The sequence below is a fragment of the Bombina bombina genome, chromosome 6, assembly GCF_027579735.1.
Source record: "Bombina bombina isolate aBomBom1 chromosome 6, aBomBom1.pri, whole genome shotgun sequence".
Classification (NCBI taxonomy): domain Eukaryota; kingdom Metazoa; phylum Chordata; class Amphibia; order Anura; family Bombinatoridae; genus Bombina; species Bombina bombina.
This window is the reverse complement of record NC_069504.1, coordinates 887,384,700-887,403,072: the sequence shown is the minus strand read 5'-3', so window position 1 is coordinate 887,403,072 and position 18,373 is coordinate 887,384,700. Positions and strand designations below refer to the sequence as shown.

The 18,373-nt window shown below is 38.0% G+C and overlaps 1 protein-coding gene across 10 annotated transcripts in view; it reads right to left on the bottom strand.

The window, feature by feature from the left end:
• Window positions 1-437: 437 nt before the first annotated feature.
• The window catches only part of LOC128663865 (phospholipid scramblase 3), a 201,994-nt gene continuing 184,058 nt past the window's right edge, over window positions 438-18,373 (bottom strand). For 9 of the 10 annotated variants that reach the window (XM_053718422.1, XM_053718416.1, XM_053718423.1 and 6 more), the window contains 3 exons: window positions 12,911-13,072; window positions 12,594-12,755; window positions 7,994-8,131 (listed from right to left, as the gene is read on the bottom strand). In XM_053718422.1, coding sequence (XP_053574397.1) covers window positions 8,009-8,131; window positions 12,594-12,755; window positions 12,911-13,072 — 447 coding nt within the window. In that variant the 3' untranslated portion in view covers window positions 7,994-8,008. Of the gene's footprint in view, window positions 595-7,993; window positions 8,132-12,593; window positions 12,756-12,910; window positions 13,073-18,373 lie in introns of those variants that run through there. The other variant, XM_053718418.1, reaches the window with a different exon arrangement.

The window sequence follows — 18,373 nt, the reverse complement described above, 5'->3', positions numbered from 1 at the left end:
TAGGTAGGCTCATATGCTAATTTCTTAGCCCTTGAAGGCCACCTCTTATCTGAATGCATTTTGACATTTAGAGGGCATTAGTTCATGTATGCCATATAGATAACATTGTGCTCACGCCCGAGGAATTACCCTAGGAGTCAGCTAAAATGCAAGTCTGTCAAAAGAACTGAGATAGGGCCGTCTGCAGAGGCTTAGATACAAGGTAATCACAGAGGTAAAAAGTGTATTGATATAACTGTATTGGTTATGCAAAATGGAGGAATGGGTAATAAAGGGATTGTCTATCTAGTTAAACAAAACACATTCTGGTGTAGACTGTCCCTTTAAATACCAATTGCAACATTTCTTTTACATGATAAGTATATGCAAATAGCACAAAGCATTAAAAATAAATATAAGGTGTAGCATTTGAAAAAACATATTAAAAGTCTTACACGTAGTCATAAAATACATTTTTATTAACTAAGGAACAAACATTTCTGTATAAATATATTTGTTAAGTTGTATTCAGAGTGCAATATACCCTTCTTTTCTCTCCCAGGTAATTTTCACTGACTAATGGTTGTTATTTCTTTGTTCGTAATACAAATAATCCTGCAATGAAAAAAAAAGCAGTTTAGAATTGACACACACTGTAGAAAACAGATAACCTGTAAAAAGGCAATCATAAAACTGTATATATTAGCTGTCTGCTAATAATTGTTAAAGTAGCCTATTGTGTTCAATTCACAATAAGATGACTGAAAGGAAAAATACATATTGTAAATCAACTAACATCTGATCGTTTATTTACATTTTAATGAAACCTTTGCATTTCTGTGTATTAGTTTTTGTAAATATTGAGAATACTTAAAGGGATACTAAACCCAAATGTTTTTTATGTTAAATGGATGCTAAACCCACATTGTTTCTTTAATGATTCGGATAGAGCGTGCGATTTTAAGTAACTTTCTATTTCACTCCTATTATAATTTTTTCTTCGTTCTCTTGAAATCTTTATATGAAAAATCAGGAATGAAAGCTTAGGAGCCGGCCCATTTTTGGTTCAGCACCCTGGATAGAGCTTGCTGATTGGTGGCTACATTTACATACATCAGCAAGAGCTATCCTGGTGCTGAACCTGAAATGGGCCGGCTCCTTAAGCTTTCATTCCTGCTTTTCAAATAAAGATAGCAAGATAGCAAGAGAACAAATATAATTTGATAATAGGAGTAAAATAGAAAGTTGCTTAAAATTCAATGCTCTATCCGAATCATGGAAGAAAAAAAAATTGGGTTTAGTATCCCTTTAACATAAAACCATTTTTTGTAGTTTTTCAGAGACAATGGTTATTTTAATTTATTTTGTTAAATCTCTTTAATTATATTTTCTCTCTTTTTCGCTTTAGTAAAGATGGGTGAGCTCTAAACATATCACAATCAAGATCAAATCTCTTTTTCCCTATAATAATAAGGAAATGGTTGATTTCAATACTTTGTAGACGTTTATCAACAACATTCACCATTAACTGTATGGACATTTTTGTAGGTAAATCATTTGGTAAGGATTGCAATTGATCCTTATGTCGTGAGAATAACTAAAATAACCTTTCCCAGACACTAAGCGATAACTTCAGAGTTTATATTTTTATGTTTCATGACAAAGTGTAGCAGAAGGTGCGTCATGGGAATGTAAGTTTACAAAAGATTAAGGACGATTACAAGTGGTGCGTTAATGATAGCACAGTCGCAATAACCAATATTGCTTGACTGCGCTACCATTAGCAATGTTGATATTACAAGTCCATGGTAAATCGCACTAACCCTCCTCGAGCGCAACCCATACTTTCAAGTATATCACGACCGCGTAAACTTGTGCTGGTATTACAAGTTGAAAATTATAGTTTGTGCTCAACTGCAGGCGAAACTGAGCTAGAATATTTAGTGCAGCTTAAAACCTGAAGTAAACTGTAAGGGTAAAAAAAAGTTGTACAAAACACATGTAAAACACATTAAAATAAAGTCTTACACTTATATATACACTTTTTAATAAAAATAAATGTAGTTTAAATATTAATAAAAAGGTTCTAAAAGGGTTAAAAGGGATATGGTATATTTGACTGGGAAGGGCTCCAATGTATATAGATATGTCTAGCTATGTGTCTGTGTGTGTGTGTATATATATATATATATATATATATATATATATATATATATATATATATATATATATATATATATATGTGTGTGTGTGTGTATAAATGTGAATACATGTGTATTTATGTGTTTATATGTGTGAATATGTATGTGAACAGAACAGTAAAATATAGGAAGAAAAAAGATAAGAAAAGATGGAAAAGCGGTTATGGGGCACAATTCTTCCACTTTAAAAATAATACACTTTATTAGTCAATTTAAAATTGTGGCTAATATAAATGATAAATTTAAATAATTTTAGGTCCAGTGGGGATAAATGAGAGAAAACAAGATAAATTAAATAATAGGAACTGCAGCCTAACACTTAAGGTATTAGCCCATTAAAAGATTGGCAGGAGCTGCAGTTTAAGAATACTCTCATTCAAACTTGATTGCTCGAAGAGATACGTAACCCATGTATTACCGGCCAATAATCTGGAACCTCGGCATCGGTCTGGGCAACGTATTTGCAGTAATACTAGTCACTAAGAATTCACACAAACCAACAGATGCATTTCGGTTCGTAAACAGACCTTTCTCAATGTGTATAGTATGATTGAAGATACCTGAGTGACATATCGTCAGCCCGGTATTTAAACCTTAATGGCAAACACCCATTTGGGAGTGTCATAGCTCTCTTAACCAATAATGGAGCTGCAGGTTTTCTCACTCCTCCACCATCACTGACTAATCATCTGCTGGAGGTGTATTCACACCCTACTACAGCTTCACAACGTCATCGGCAGTGGGCGTAAGTTAACTCACTTCAACCGCCCTCTCACCCTATTCGTTAAATATTGGTAGACCAATCACAGGAGCTGCATGCTTTATCCCTCCCTAAATCAAATGGCTAATTACTGGGCAGAGAAGTCATACACTATACTCTATAACATCGTAGCCTATATGTAAGTGGGCGTGGGTTATCGGGTTCCTCCTCCGTCTCCCTTGATCTTTACATTGGGGATTAGTTATTGGAAAAATTTGGGTGTATGATACCTTAAACTAACACATCTATTATGTACATATAAATGTTATACAATCCCATATTAAGATACACATGTACGCACATACTGTATATACACCCACACATATATATATATATATATATAAACTTTTGAGGCCTTCCCAATCAAATACATTTAAATATGTAATATCATTTTTATTCCATTTGAATGTGTTTTTAATGGAAATACTTTACATACTTTACATTCCTATGTTCTTCACTTATAAAAAAAAATATTTTAAAGGGATAGGAAAGTCAAAATTAAACTTGCAAGATTCAGCTAGAGCATGTATTCACTTCTGTTTTCAAATGTGCTTCGTTCTCTTGGTATCCCGTTCTGAAAAAGAATACGCACATATCCTACACTAGTGGGAGCTAGCTGCTGATTGGTGCCTGCACACATTTGTATCTTGTGATTGGCTAAATAGATCTGTTAATTCCACTTACTATCTTACTTGGGATTGAGTAATCATTATATGCCTACATCCTGAAAGCTTAGTCATTTGGTGTTGAAAGATAGAGTACTTCACTATAGAAGTTTTTCTTTTTCCTGAGGTGAACAAGTTCCTTGCCAGGTTGACTCCTGGGGAAGCAGAGCCACTTAAGTTTTGCTAATATCCTGAGAGCTCAGTTATAGCTCTTTTTTATAAGAGTAAGATCCAGGGGCGTAATTAGGTTTTGTGCTGCCCTAGGCACTCAAAACCCTGAGTTTTAAAATAGCAAGCTTAGCTTCATATTTAATAATGCATTACAAAACCAATCAATGCTTTTCTGTTTGTCACAGTATTTGGAGTATGAGACAGACAATTAAAAGCTATTTAATTATGATCACAAAAATGCTGCTTTCTTCTCCTATTTCATACAAATAACATATTTTCATTTTGTATAGCAGTACACTGCTATACAAGCAGTACACTGCTATACAAAATTAAAATATGTTATTTGTATGAAATAGGAGAATAAAGCAGAATTTTTGTGATCACAGACTACTAGTGCAACTTTACTAAAGTGATCATCATAGAATAGATTTTAATTGTCTGTCTGTGTACTCCAAATAATGTGACAAACAGGTAAGGAAGGAGGGATAGGATCATCAGATCATCAGGGATGGCAATGGCATGGGAATCTGGGAATCTTTAAATAAAGCAGGCTCTAAAGAAGCAGTCACTAGCACAGCATTGCAGATTTGATTCTTGCAATTATTTATATAATATCATTTTGAGCATATTCTTTTATATCCTCAAACCTTGGCTTGAAACCATCGCTAGTTAGTTTTATTTACATGATAATTACAAAATAATTTTCAAGACTCACAAGACACAAATAAAAAAAATAAAAAAATTCCTTTTACAGCTATGACTGCCCACAGTGCACAGCCCCATATTGTTCAATTTTGATGCCAGAATGATGCCGCAGCCTGTGCCCTCCCCTGCCGCCTTCCTTGGTCAAATCTCACCAGTGCCCAAGCTCAAATTTTGAAAAAATTTCACACAAACTTTAAGTCACACAGTCACACAATCCCACAAACAATTATCACATTGTGAGTGATCGCTCTAAGCTAGCCTAGCAGCAGCTATTAGATCATGGCTTGGTCAGATGATCATGATAGACTCACTGACTTACTCATTTATTTTTTACACTTTTTTTTAGCGCTTAGAATAAAGCCGCAATGCCCAAGTATCACTAACAAAAAAAATACCTTGCAATTTTTGAACTGCGCCGTCGTCATCTGTGTCTGGCTGTCTGAGTCTGCACTGCTATGTGCTGCTGGCCCGCCACCCCCCTCTGTCACTCTCAGCCAGGCTCTGCTCCGCGCCTCACAGTCAATCACAGCGCAGATGGAGTCCAATGCCTGGCCTGAGATCACGTGTGTGCATGTGTGTGGCTCCCTCCATCCATGTGCGGGCGCAGGGTGTGAGCAGCAGAGACACTCAAACAGGAAGGCGGGTGGAAGGAGGAAAACGTCACGTGAAGTCGACAAAAGCCGGGTCACGTGACCGCCGCATTTTTTGCAGTACAGCGGTTCCACCCCTTGCTCTCTCTCTATCCCCTCTCTCTATCCCCCTCTTTTGCTCTCTCTGCCCCCTCTCTTTTGCTCTCTCTCTCCCCCCTCTCTTCTGCTCTCTCTCCACCCTCTCTTCTGCTCTCTCTCTCTATTTTGCTCTCTCTCTCCCCCCTCTCTTTTGCTCTGTCTCCCCTCTCTTTTGCTCTGTCTCCCCTCTCTTTTGCTCTGTCTCCCCTCTCTTTTGCTCTGTCTCCCCTCTCTTTTGCTCTCTCTTTCCCCCTCTCTTTTGCTCTCTCTCCCCCCTCTCTTTTGCACTCTCTCTCCCCCTCTCGTTTGCGCTCTCTCTCCCTGTCTTTTGCGCTCTCTCTCCCCCCTTTCATTTGCTCTCTCCCCCCTTTCTTTTGCTGTCTCTCTCCCCCTCTCTTTCTCTCCCCCTCTCTTTTGCTCTCTCTCCACCCTTTTATTTGCTCTCTCCCCCTCTCTTTTGCTGTCTCTCTCCCTCTCTTTTGCTCTCTCTCTATCCCCCCTCTCTTTTGCTCTCTTCCCCCCTTCTCTTTTGCTCTCTCTCTCTCCCCTCTCTTTTGCTGTCTCTCTCCCCCTCTCTCTTGCTCTCTCTCTCTCCTCCCTCTCTTATGCTCTGTCTCTCCCCATCTCTTTCCCCCCTCTGTTTTGCGAGCTCTCTCCCCTCTCTTTTGCGCTCTCCCCCCTCCTTTTGTTCTATGTTTTGCGCTCTCTCCCCTCTCTTTTGCTCTCTCTCTCCCCTTTCTCCCCCTCTCTTTTGCTCTCTCTCTCTCCCCTCTTTTGCTCTCTGTCCCCTTTCTTTTGCTCTCCCTCCCACCTCTCTTTTGCTGTCTCTCTCCCGCTCTTTTGCTCTCTCTATACCGCCCTCTTTTGCTCTCTCTCTATCCCCCTCTTTGGAGCTCTCTCTCTCATGCCCGCACTCCACCCTGCCCGCCCACGTCACACCCGTCCCCATCTGGCCCCGCCCACTTCATGTCCGGCCTTGCCCGCGTCACGGTCCGGCCCCACCCTGCCAACAGCTGACAGCCAAGATTGGGCTTTTACAATTGAAAATGTATTCCTATTGGACAAATATCTTATGACAACTTCCTGTTTTTAAAGACACAATGTGTATATAATGCCAGTAAATGTAACCATTTTTATTCGCTTTTATCTGAGGAAACGACCCAGTTGGGGTTGAGAAACGCGTCATATTAAAGCCTTTTTAATCAAGAAGTTGACCGTGCTTTGTGGTATTCCATTACAAAACAACAACACGCCAAGTCCGATATTCCATTTGAAATTACTAGTACCAAGAAAAGGTTGCCTAGGGGGTACCAGAAAAGACTCCAAGGAACGTTATCTCTCCAGTGTACTAGCCACTGTTAAGTGCTAGCAAGCTATCACGCACTGGTCACAGCACAGTGCCTCTTGTTCTGGTAAGCACACTACCTGTCTATACACTGTTGCTCACATTACCAGACAATATTACGCTATTGTGGCGCCCTCTTTTCCTTCTTGTATTTTCTAGCTTTTCCCCACTCTCTGGGACCAAGAGGAGCTGCCTACCTTCACGCTACTATTGCATTTCAGAAGAAAAACATCTACTATTGTTTTCCAGAAGAAAAACATTGAAACGGATTCACAGAAATCTTTCTTTTTTCAAGGACACACTCATTAGCCGGTTTACGGTAGAGTTACACACTGACTTTGTTTGTTAACAAATATATATGTTTTATGTCTGTTTTTCAGCGCGCTTTCTTTATCCCCACCTGGGATAATTTATATTTTATATATCAATTTTCAAATATCTGTGTTTTTGCCCTTTCGGGGTGGTCCGGAGTTTTCTCCTGGGATAGAGTCAGAGATATTTAGTAGGTGGGCTCAGAAAGGTCTGATTACTATAACACAAACCTTGGAAGGGATTTATAGAATGAGAACGTTTAAAAGTATTACTACTGAGTATATTTTACCCAATAATAATTTCTACGCCTACCTTCAACTGTGTCATTTTATAAGTAAGAAGTTGCAACTGGGTCAGATAGAGGAACGGTTGGGGAAAATAGGCGACTATATCAATCTTTATAGTTAAGGGAATCATTCAATCGCCTTATTATATAAAATACTTTTGGCCAAACAAGGCCAATTATGTTTGGGTAAGGTGTTGACATACTGGACAAGATTTATTGAGAATATTGACATGGAGAGGATTAAAGCTGGTATTAAATGGGTCCGTGAGGTGCCTCTTTCCGCCTCCTGGAAAGAATCGCATATAAAATGAATCAATAATGTGTATATTACGCCGTCCCGTCTGGCTAAATGGGCACACACTAATCAAGCTTGTTGTTACAGATGTAATTTTCCGGAAGCCGATGCTATACATTGTTTCTGGTCATGCCTGAAAATTAGGCAGTTTTGCCAAAAAGTTAACTATTGGCTCAATAAAAACTCTTTTGACGAATTTACCATAGACTTAAAATATATTCTCTTTCTCTATAAGTATACGGATATCCCGAACTATAATCTAGTTAATACAGCTATAATGATTGGCCATAACTTGATTCTGAAAAATTGGAAGAATCAGACTGCTCCTCCGTTTGGCTTGTTTATTATGGCAATAAAGTCCCAAATAATTTTTGAACAATAACATAGCTATATTAATCGACAAACAAATATATCTTTTTTTTTTTTTTAAAGAAATGGCTTAAAATTATCCAGTCTTATCCCTATCGACACAATATATACTCACTAAACAATTTCATAGGTCATCTTGTTTTGAAGCCTTAATTTTAGAAGATACGTTTCCGGCTTTATGGTACTAAAAGGCTACTGGTTATACCTGATATAGGCAGGGATAGGAGGGGAAATTTGCTGGGGGGGTTGTTTTTTTTTCTCTTTCTTTTTCCTTTTGTATTGTCGTATCTTGCGTCTTTTGTGCTTTTTTAAAATCTATATAAAAAAACACCAAGATTCTAATAGAAATATTCACGTTTTTTGCCAAGCCCATATTTATATAAAGCTAGGTTGGAAACAAAATATGTAGTAATATTAATCTATCCCCATGTTGATTGACTTAGATTGTATTTTCTATGATGTTATCAATGACTTGTTTAAACTGCAATGTTTGTTTTCCTTTCTGTTATTTAACTTGCTATGTTCAGATTGGCAATGGAATTGTATATGATCTTGGAAAATAAATAAATATTAAAAAAAAAAAAGATATGTTCATTCAGCAGTTTCATTCACAGCCGACAGCAGAAGAATATGGCCGCTCGCGGCATTTGGCTCTTTTCGAGGAAGGATTTATTCTTGTGAAAGTGCAGCACACTAGGGCTAGATTTATCAAAGCCCTTCTCCTATAATTACGGCCAAAAAACTGCATATGAAAAGATCCTCATATTTATTATTGCCCGCTGCGCCTAACATTGCGCTAATCTGAAAGAAACTTGTTTGTACCTTGCCTACGTTAGCCTAGGCGCACGGACGCGCTCCCGACAGCGCTAATACACATAGGACCAAGGCGTAATTGTACGTGCAGAGACTGAAATACGAGTTGTTTGGTATTCATCATCACTTCTCGCCAATAGTGAAGTGTAGTCACGCAGTCAATTACGTCTTGGCATTTTCGCCATATATACATAGGCGAATCTCAGTAGAGCCCACTGTTTCACCTATCTGAAAATGGAATACTTTCTTATGTTAGCGCATTTGTCCGTTGCTCGGCGCTTGGAAGAGACTGATGATTGTGACAGAGATATGCCCTTACAAAGGCGCACACGGGCGCCAAGACTTTTCCTGCCCCGTTGTGGTCTGCATGCTTTAACTGATTCTGTATTAGACATGTCTGTAAAAGTAAAAGAAAGCGGAAACCAATTTGGTTTTCCAAAGAAGTAGCACATGCTGTAAAGACAAAAAAGATAGCTTATAAAAATTACAGACACACACAAGCAGATGATGATATGAAAATATGGAGACTCCAACAAAAAAAGACTAAGCAGTTAATTAGGAAGGTTAAAGCTCATGCAGAAGAGAATATAGCACAGTCAGTAAAACATGGGGACAAACACATTCTTTAGATATATCAGTGAAAGAAGAAAAAATAAGGTAGGAATAGTAAAATTGAAATCAGTTGATGGTAGAATAATAGAAGGAGATAAGCAGATTGCAGACTGTCTCAATGATTACTTCTGTTCTGTTTTCACTAAAGATTGTGAAGATACAATGTCTACATTAAGGGATGCAACGCAAAATAGAAACAAGCTTAACAGTAATCTTTTTACAGAGGATGAGGTTTTGTTAGCATTATCAAAAATAAATGTTACAAAGGCAGTGGGTCCTGATAATATTCATCCAAGGGTTTTAAAAGAACTTCGATCAGTGCTAACTGTCCCATTAACTGATCTGTTTAATCAGTCACTATTAACAGGAGCTGTCCCAGATGATTGGAGAATAGCAAATGTAATACCCCTTCATAAAAAGGGCAGTAGAGAAGAATCTGGCAACTACAGGCCAGTTAGTTTAACTTCAGTAGTAGGGAAATTAATGGAAAGCCTCTTAAAAGAAAGAATTATGACTTACATAAAGACAAACAATTTAGAGGACCAAAATCAGCATGGTTTTACTTCAGGGAGATCATGTCAGACTAATCTAATTGACTTCTTTGATTATGTAACAAAAGTATTAGACAAGGGAGGAGCAGTTGATGTAGCATATCTAGATTTCAGCAAAGCATTTGACACCGTCCCACACAATAAACTTATTCACAAACTATATCTCCTTGGTCTAGATTAAAAAATTGTGAACTGGGTGGAATGCTGGCTTAAGGACAGAAAACAAAGTGTCTTAGTAAATGGAGTTCATTCAGCAGAGGGGGCTGTTACTAGTGGTGTTCCTCAGGGGTCAGTTCTGGGGCCTGTTTTGTTTAACATATTTATCTGCGATATCAGCAAAGGGCTACAGGGGAAAGTATGTCTCTTTGCAGATGATACGAAAATTTGCAACAGAGTGGATGTTCCAGGGGGGGTAGACAAAATGAGAAGTGATATACAACAATTGGAGGATTGGTCAAATGACTGGGGTCTAAAGTTTAACACAGCAAAGTGTAAAATAATGCATTTAGGGAAGAAAAATCCAAATGTTAATTACAGACTCAATGACACTTTACTGACTGTTACAGACGAGGAACAGGACTTGGGAATTATTATTTCAGATGATTTAAAACTTAGTAAACAATGTAGTAATGCAGCGAGTAAGGCTAGCAGAATGCTTGGATGTATTGGTAGAGGTATTTGCAGCAGAAATAGTAAGGTTCTTATGCCACTTTATAGATCATTAGTTAGGCCTCATCTTGAGTATTGTGTGCAGTTCTGGAGACCATATCTTCAGAAGGATATTAACAAACTTGAATCTGTGCAAAGGAGGGCTACCAAAATGGTACATGGTCTAAAAAATAAAACTTACCAGGATAGGCTCAATGACCTAAATATGTATAGCTTAGAGGAGAGAAGGGAAAGAGGTGATATGATAGCAACTTTCAAGTACATTAAAGGGTTTAGTAAAACTGAGGCTGTGGGTATTTTACATAAAATGGAAAATTCAAGAACAAGGGGTCATGAGCTCAAGCTAAAGGGTAGTAGATTCAGAAGTAATTTGAGGAAGCACTTCTTTACAGAAAGAGTGATTGATTTATGGAATAAACTTCCTCAAGAGGTAGTAGCAACAAACACTGTGGGGGACTTTAAAAATGCATGGGACAAGCATAGGGCTATCCTACGAACTAGATAAGTTTATACTGTTAGGTAAGGTCGGGCAGACTTGCTGGGCCTATGGCTCTTATCTGCCGTCAATATCTATGATTCTATGATTCTATGATTCTATGATTCTATGATTCTGAAATTAAAAAACGGTTCAGACTCAACAGGTTAACTATTTTAGATTTATATGGACTAATAAAACATGACCTAGAGCCGAGCACAAGAAGGACAAGATCAATCCCTGGAATAGTGAAATTATTGGCTGTGCTACATTTCTTAGCTACAGGATCTTTTCAATCATATTGTTATTGTGAGATCTACATAAAACTACATATTACATGTACACACAATTTATATACATATGAACACAGACACTGAAAATGAAATATATGAAATGAGTAATATTAGGAAATACATACATAGCAATATAGAAATAGATTTGGGCGCAAAATTTAGGTAGAGTCATGATAAATATGGGTATGTACAATTGCGACCAGCGGGATTTATCATAATACGCTACAGCTCGCCTGTTTTAAAAGGCGTGTAGTTCCGAGCAGTTTTATGATAAATATGAGCACAAATTTGCACCGTCACAGAAGTGAATAGAGGCGCAGTTTCAGGCGCACGTATCAGACACTACGACTTGCCTTTGATAAATCTAGCCCTAAGGGGCATATTTATCAAGCTCCGTATGTTTCTAAAGACCGCTGCTCCATAACCTGTCCGCCTGCTTTGAGGTGGCGGACAGAAATCAACCCGATCGAATACGATCGGGTTGATTGACACCCCCTGCTAGCGGCCGATTGGCCGCGAATCTGCAGGGGGCGGCATTGCACAAGCAGTTCACCAGAACTGCTGGTGCAATTATAAATGCAGAGAGCGTATGCTGTCGGCATTTATCGATGTGCAGCGGACATGATCCGCAATATTGGATATTGTCCGCTCGCACCATCATAAATAGGCCCCTAAGATCTGGATTTGCACACTTTCAGAAGAATAAATTTGACTCTGAAAAGAGCCAAATGCCACGAGCGGCCGCCGTGTTCTGCATTCTGCAGTAAACAAAACTGCTGATTGCACATATTTAGTTTGAATTCAAGTTTTTTTCCGCTTAAATAATAATATCAATTCATGAAGTGAACAATAAATAATTTCATATACTTTTTTCATAATTTTACAATTAACATTTTCAAATTGTCCAAATACTTATTTGCAACCAAACAAAGTTATTCTGATGATCATATTATAAGGGTGTGAATTCTGATGGATTGGAATACTGCTGTTAATACCACCCTCTAAATGGATAGTATTTGTGTAATTTATTATAAGACAAGAGACTGATAATTCGCATAAACGTCTCCTTTACTGCTCCAACAGGGTTTAAAGAAACAATCTAAAACTCAAAACTGACATAAAACAAATAAATGACCAATGGGAATAATATATTTCTAATGCATTTGAGTGACCTTGAATTGGAAAACCCCACTAAAAAGAAGTGCAAGACACATTTAATCTACCCCACAGTCAAAACCAGAATGTTTCTGAAAAACTAATATAGACAGAGCAGTCTATATTGATTAGAGAAGATATATTAAATTTCTATAAAAAAATAATATTTTAAATGGAGGACCAATGAGAAGATATCTAGTGATACTTACAATAAAAAAAGTGCAGGCAATCAGAAGGGCTTTAACTTTCACATCAAGATCACCTGGGAATTGGACTTTATAATTGTCATTAACGCTGAAAAATTCTTTTCTGACACCTCTCCACACACGAGTGATGACACCCAGGGGTGCAGATCCATCAAGAGTCATAACCTAAAAAGAAAAAGGAAAATAAAAAAGGAGACTGTATCATCTATAAAGGTATAAAATTAGACAAACTACTGGTTATTTATCAAAGCTGCAAAGGAAGTCAATAGGGTGAGGTCATTTGTCAATTTGTTATACTCTTTGTGCCATGGACAACAGACCTGGAAGTGAACGTCTGACATGAATGCTCCTCCCCAGCCTGGTCCTTTCACTTTGATTGATGGTTGACCTAAAGCTGTTAGGATGTTGAATGATGAGTTGAAGCTTGCCCATTCTTTATCTATGTATCCGAGAAGCATGCCAGGGGGCCCGAAGACCTGAAGCTAATAATACAGCATAATGCAATGAGATACAACAAAGTCAGGTCTCAGGTTTGTCTTTGTTCAAAAGAAGAAAATCTATTGCATATACAGATAAGCATGTTCTCACCAACCTTGCTGCTTTTTAAAAAATAAATAAAAATACCATGCCATTTATACATGCTCTGGAATATGTTTATAGCAAGTATTTAAAGGGACTGTGTTCTGTGAGTTTTTTCTTCTCCCTCTCCTTTAATGTGTTCCCAAAGATCAATTTTAACTGCTGAAGTGTAATCAGTTATTTACATATAGCTCCTGTACCTTGATTATGACATTTTAAATACCTGTTTTTTGCCTGTTGTTTCTCCACCTGTACTGAAAAATTAAATACTTAAGTAATGGTTTTAGAAAAGCTACGTACAGAAGAAGGGTAAGGAAGGAATCATGCTCCCAGAAGGGGGTGGGACAGAGAGGTATGAAAATGTTTATTTTCCATTATTCTTTCTAAGTATTAGTATCACTGTGTAAATTGAGATAAGATAAGGATGCTTTTGTGTAAATAATACAGAGAGAAAGCTAATGAGATCCATTTCATTGGTTTGTGGTTTCAATTAACAGAATCAGCTATTTCATATAAAAAATAAAGATAAAGAGCAATTTTCAAAACATTTATACTCTGCAGCTGGTTTAACACATCAGTGTAAACACATTAAGGAAAACAGTTTGGAGATTTCCCTGACATTAAAGTTGTGGAAGGTGAATGGTTTGTTTAAGATGCCAAAAGTTAGACTATTTTCTGATAAAACTGGTATATAATGTTTTGGGTTGCGTACACATTTCCACAATAAAGGAAATGAATGTACTCGTTATAATATAAAAAATCATACGGCCAGATTTAGAGTTTTGTCGGTAACGACCCGCGTAGCTAACGCTGGCTTTTTTCTGGCCGCACCTTTAAAATAACTCTGGTATTGAGAGTCCACAGAATGGCTGCGTTAGGCTCAAAAAAAGGAGCGTAGAGCATATTTAACGCAACTGCAACTCTCGATACCAGAGTTGCTTACGGACGCGGCCAGCCTAAAAAACGTGCTCGTGCACGATTCCCCCATAGGAAACAATGGGGCTGATTGAGCTGAAAATAAAACCTAACACCTGCAAAAAAGCCGCGTTCAGCTCCTAACGCAGCCCCATTGTTTGCTATGGGGAAACACTTCCTACGTCTGCACCTAACACTCTAACATGTACCCCGAGTCTAAACACCCCTAACCTTACACTTATTAACCCCTATTCTGCCGCCCCCACAATCACTGACCCCTGTATATTATTTTTAACCCCTAATCTGCCGCTCCGTAAACCGCCGCTACTTACATTATCCCTATGTACCCCTAATCTGCTGCCCCTAACACCGCCGACCCCTATATTATATTTATTAACCCCTAATCTGCCCCCCACAATGTCGCCTCCACCTGCCTACACTTATTAACCCCTAATCTGCCGAGCGGACCGCACCGCTATTATTATAAAGTTATTAACCCCTAATCCGCCTCACTAACCCTATAATAAATAGTATTAACCCCTAATCTGCCCTCCCTAACATCGCCGACACCTAACTTCAATTATTAACCCCTAATATGCCGACTGGAGCTCACCGCTATTCTAATAAAAGTATTAACCCCTAAAGCTAAGTCTAACCTTAACACTAACACCCCCCTAAGTTAAATATAATTTAAATCTAACGAAATTAATTAACTCTTCTTAAATAAATTATTCCTATTTCAAGCTAAATACTTACCTGTAAAATAAATCCTAAAATAGCTAAAATATAAATTATAATGATATTATAGCTATTTTAGGATTAATATTTATTTTACAGGTAACTTTGTATTTATTTTAACCAGGTACAATAGCTATTAAAAAGTTAAGAACTATTTAATAGCTAAAATAGTTAAAATAATTACAAATTTACCTGTAAAATAAATCCTAACCTAAGTTACAATTAAACCTAACACTACACTATCAATAAATAAATTAAATAAAATACCTATAATTATCTACAATTAAACCTAACACTACACTATCAATAAATAAATTAAATACAATTCCTACAAATAAATACAATGAAATAAACTAACTAAAGTACAAAAAATAAAAAAGAACTAAGTTACAAAAAATAAAAAAATATTTACAAACATTAGAAATATATTACAACAATTTTAAACTAATTACACCTACTCTAAGCCCCCTAATAAAATAACAAAGCCCCCCAAAATAAAAAAATGCCCTACCCTATTCTAAATTACTAAAGTTCAAAGCTCTTTTACCTTACCAGCCCTGAACAGGGCCCTTTGCGGGGCATGCCCCAAGAAGTTCAGCTCTTTTGCCTGTAAAAAAAAACATACAATACCCCCCCCCAACATTACAACCCACCACCCACATACCCCTAATCTAATCCAAACCCCCCTTAAATAAACCTAACACTAAGCCCCTGAAGATCTCCCTACCTTGAGTCGTCTTCACCCAGCCGAGCCAAATTCTTCATCCAAGCGGAGCAAGAAGAGGTCCTCCATCCGGTAGAAGTCTTCATCCAAGCGGGGCAGAAGAGGTCTTCCATCCGATTGAAGTCTTCATCCAAGCGGCATCTTCTATCGTCATCCATCCGGAGCGGAGCGGCAGCATCCTGAAGACCTCCGACGCGGAACATCCATCCTGGCCGATGACTGAACGACGAATGACGGTTCCTTTAAATGACGTCATCCAAGATGGCGTCCCTCGAATTCCGATTGGCTGATAGGATTCTATCAGCCAATCGGAATTAAGGTAGGAAAATTCTGATTGGCTGATGGAGTCAGCCAATCAGAATCAGCCAATCAGATTGAGCTCGCATTCTATTGGCTGATCGGACAGCCAATAGAATGCAAGCTCAATCTGATTGGCTGATTGGATCAGCCAATCGGATTGAACTTGATTCTGATTGGCTGATTCCATCAGCCAATCAGAATATTCCTACCTTAATTCCGATTGGCTGATAGAATCCTATCAGCCAATCGGAATTCGAGGGACGCCATCTTGGATGACGTCATTTAAATGAACCGTCATTCGTCGTTCAGTCGTCGGCCAGGATGGATGTTCCGCGTCGGAGGTCTTCAGGATGCTTCTACCGGATGGAGGACCTCTTCTTGCTCCGCTTGGATGAAGAATTTGGCTCGGCTGGGTGAAGACGACTCAAGGTAGGGAGATCTTCAGGGGCTTAGTGTTAGGTTTATTTAAGGGGGGTTTGGGTTAGATTAGGGGTATGTGGGTGGTGGGTTGTAATGTTGGGGGGGGGGTATTGTATGTTTTTTTTTACAGTCAAAAGAGCTGAACTTCTTGGGGCATGCCCCGCAAAGGGCCCTGTTCAGGGCTGGTAAGGTAAAAGAGCTTTGAACTTTAGTAATTTAGAATAGGGTAGGGCATTTTTTTTTATTTTGGGGGGCTTTGTTATTTTATTAGGGGGCTTAGAGTAGGTGTAATTAGTTTAAAATTGTTGTAATATATTTCTAATGTTTGTAAATATTTTTTTATTTTTTGTAACTTAGTTCTTTTTTATTTTTTGTACTTTAGTTAGTTTATTTCATTGTATTTATTTGTAGGAATTGTATTTAATTTATTCATTGATAGTGTAGTGTTAGGTTTAATTGTAACTTAGGTTAGGATTTATTTTACAGGTAAATTTGTAATTATTTTAACTATTTTAGCTATTAAATAGTTCTTAACTATTTAATAGCTATTGTACCTGGTTAAAATAAATACAAAGTTACCTGTAAAATAAATATTAATCCTAAAATAGCTATAATATAAATATAATTTATATTGTAGCTATATTAGGATTTATTTTACAGGTAAGTATTTAGCTTTAAATAGGAATAATTTATTTAAGAAGAGTTAATTAATTTCGTTAGATTAAAATTATATTTAACTTAGGGGGGTGTTAGTGTTAGGGTTAGACTTAGCTTTAGGGGTTAATACATTTATTAGAATAGCGGTGAGCTCCAGTCGGCAGATTAGGGGTTAAAAATTGAAGTTAGGTGTCGGGGATGTTAGGGAGGGCAGATTAGGGGTTAATACTATTTATTATAGGGTTAGTGAGGGGGATTAGGGGTTAATAACTTTATTATAGTAGCGGTGCGGTCCGCTCGGCAGATTAGGGGTTAATAAGTGTAGGCAGGTGGAGGCGACGTTGAGGGGGGCAGATTAGGGGTTAATAAATATAATATAGGGGTTGGCGGTGTTAGGGGCAGCAGATTGGGGTACATAGCTATAATGTAGGTGGCGGCTCTTTGCGGTCGGCAGATTAGGGGTTAATTATTGTAGGTAGCTGGCTGCGACGTTGTGGGGGGCAGGTTAGGGGTTAATAAATATAATATAGGGGTCGGCGGTGTTAGGGGCAGCAGATTAGGGGTACATAAGTATAACGTAGGTGGCGGTCGGCAGATTAGGGGTTAAAAAAAATTAATCGAGTGGCGGCGATGTGGGGGGACCTCGGTTTAGGGGTACATAGGTAGTTTATGGGTGTTAGTGTACTTTAGAGTACAGTAGTTAAGAGCTTTATGAACCGGCGTTAGCCCAGAAAGCTCTTAACTACTGACTTTTTTCTGCGGCTGGAGTTTTGTCGTTAGATTTCTAACGCTCACTTCAGACACGACTCTAAATACCGGAGTTAGAAAGATCCCATTGAAAAGATAGGATACGCAATTGACGTAAGGGGATCTGTGGTATGGAAAAGTCGCGGCTGAAAAGTGAGCGTTAGACCCTTTTTTGACTGACTCCAAATACCGGCGGTAGCCTAAAACCAGCGTTAGGAGCCTTTAACGCTGGTTTTCACGGCTACCGCCAAACTCCAAATCTAGGCCTTAGAAAGGTGACAGGCCAGGCTCCAGCGTGAGGTTATAAAGGAGAAGGGAAGGAGGGCAGCTCTGGCACGCTAATTTACACAGAAGCAGATGAGATTTTAAATCAGATTAGTAAATATTCTACTAATACCAAATTAGATCAATGCGGTAAATAAATGTGATATATATAAAGAATATGAATAACTAAAGGCTAGATTACAAGTGGTGCAGTAAAATGCACTTCGCTAGAGTTAAGCTTTTTTTGTTAGTCAGGTTGCGCTGGTATTTTAAGTTAAAAATAAATTGTACAAGCGATAACCTGATGAGCGCCAAAATTCCCAACTTAGATTATCACGTGCACGTTAATGTATTCCCCCATAAAAATTAATGAAGAAAAAAAAAGTCGAAAAAACCTAAAACCCAACTATCGTGCAAACACAATCACATAGAAATCAAT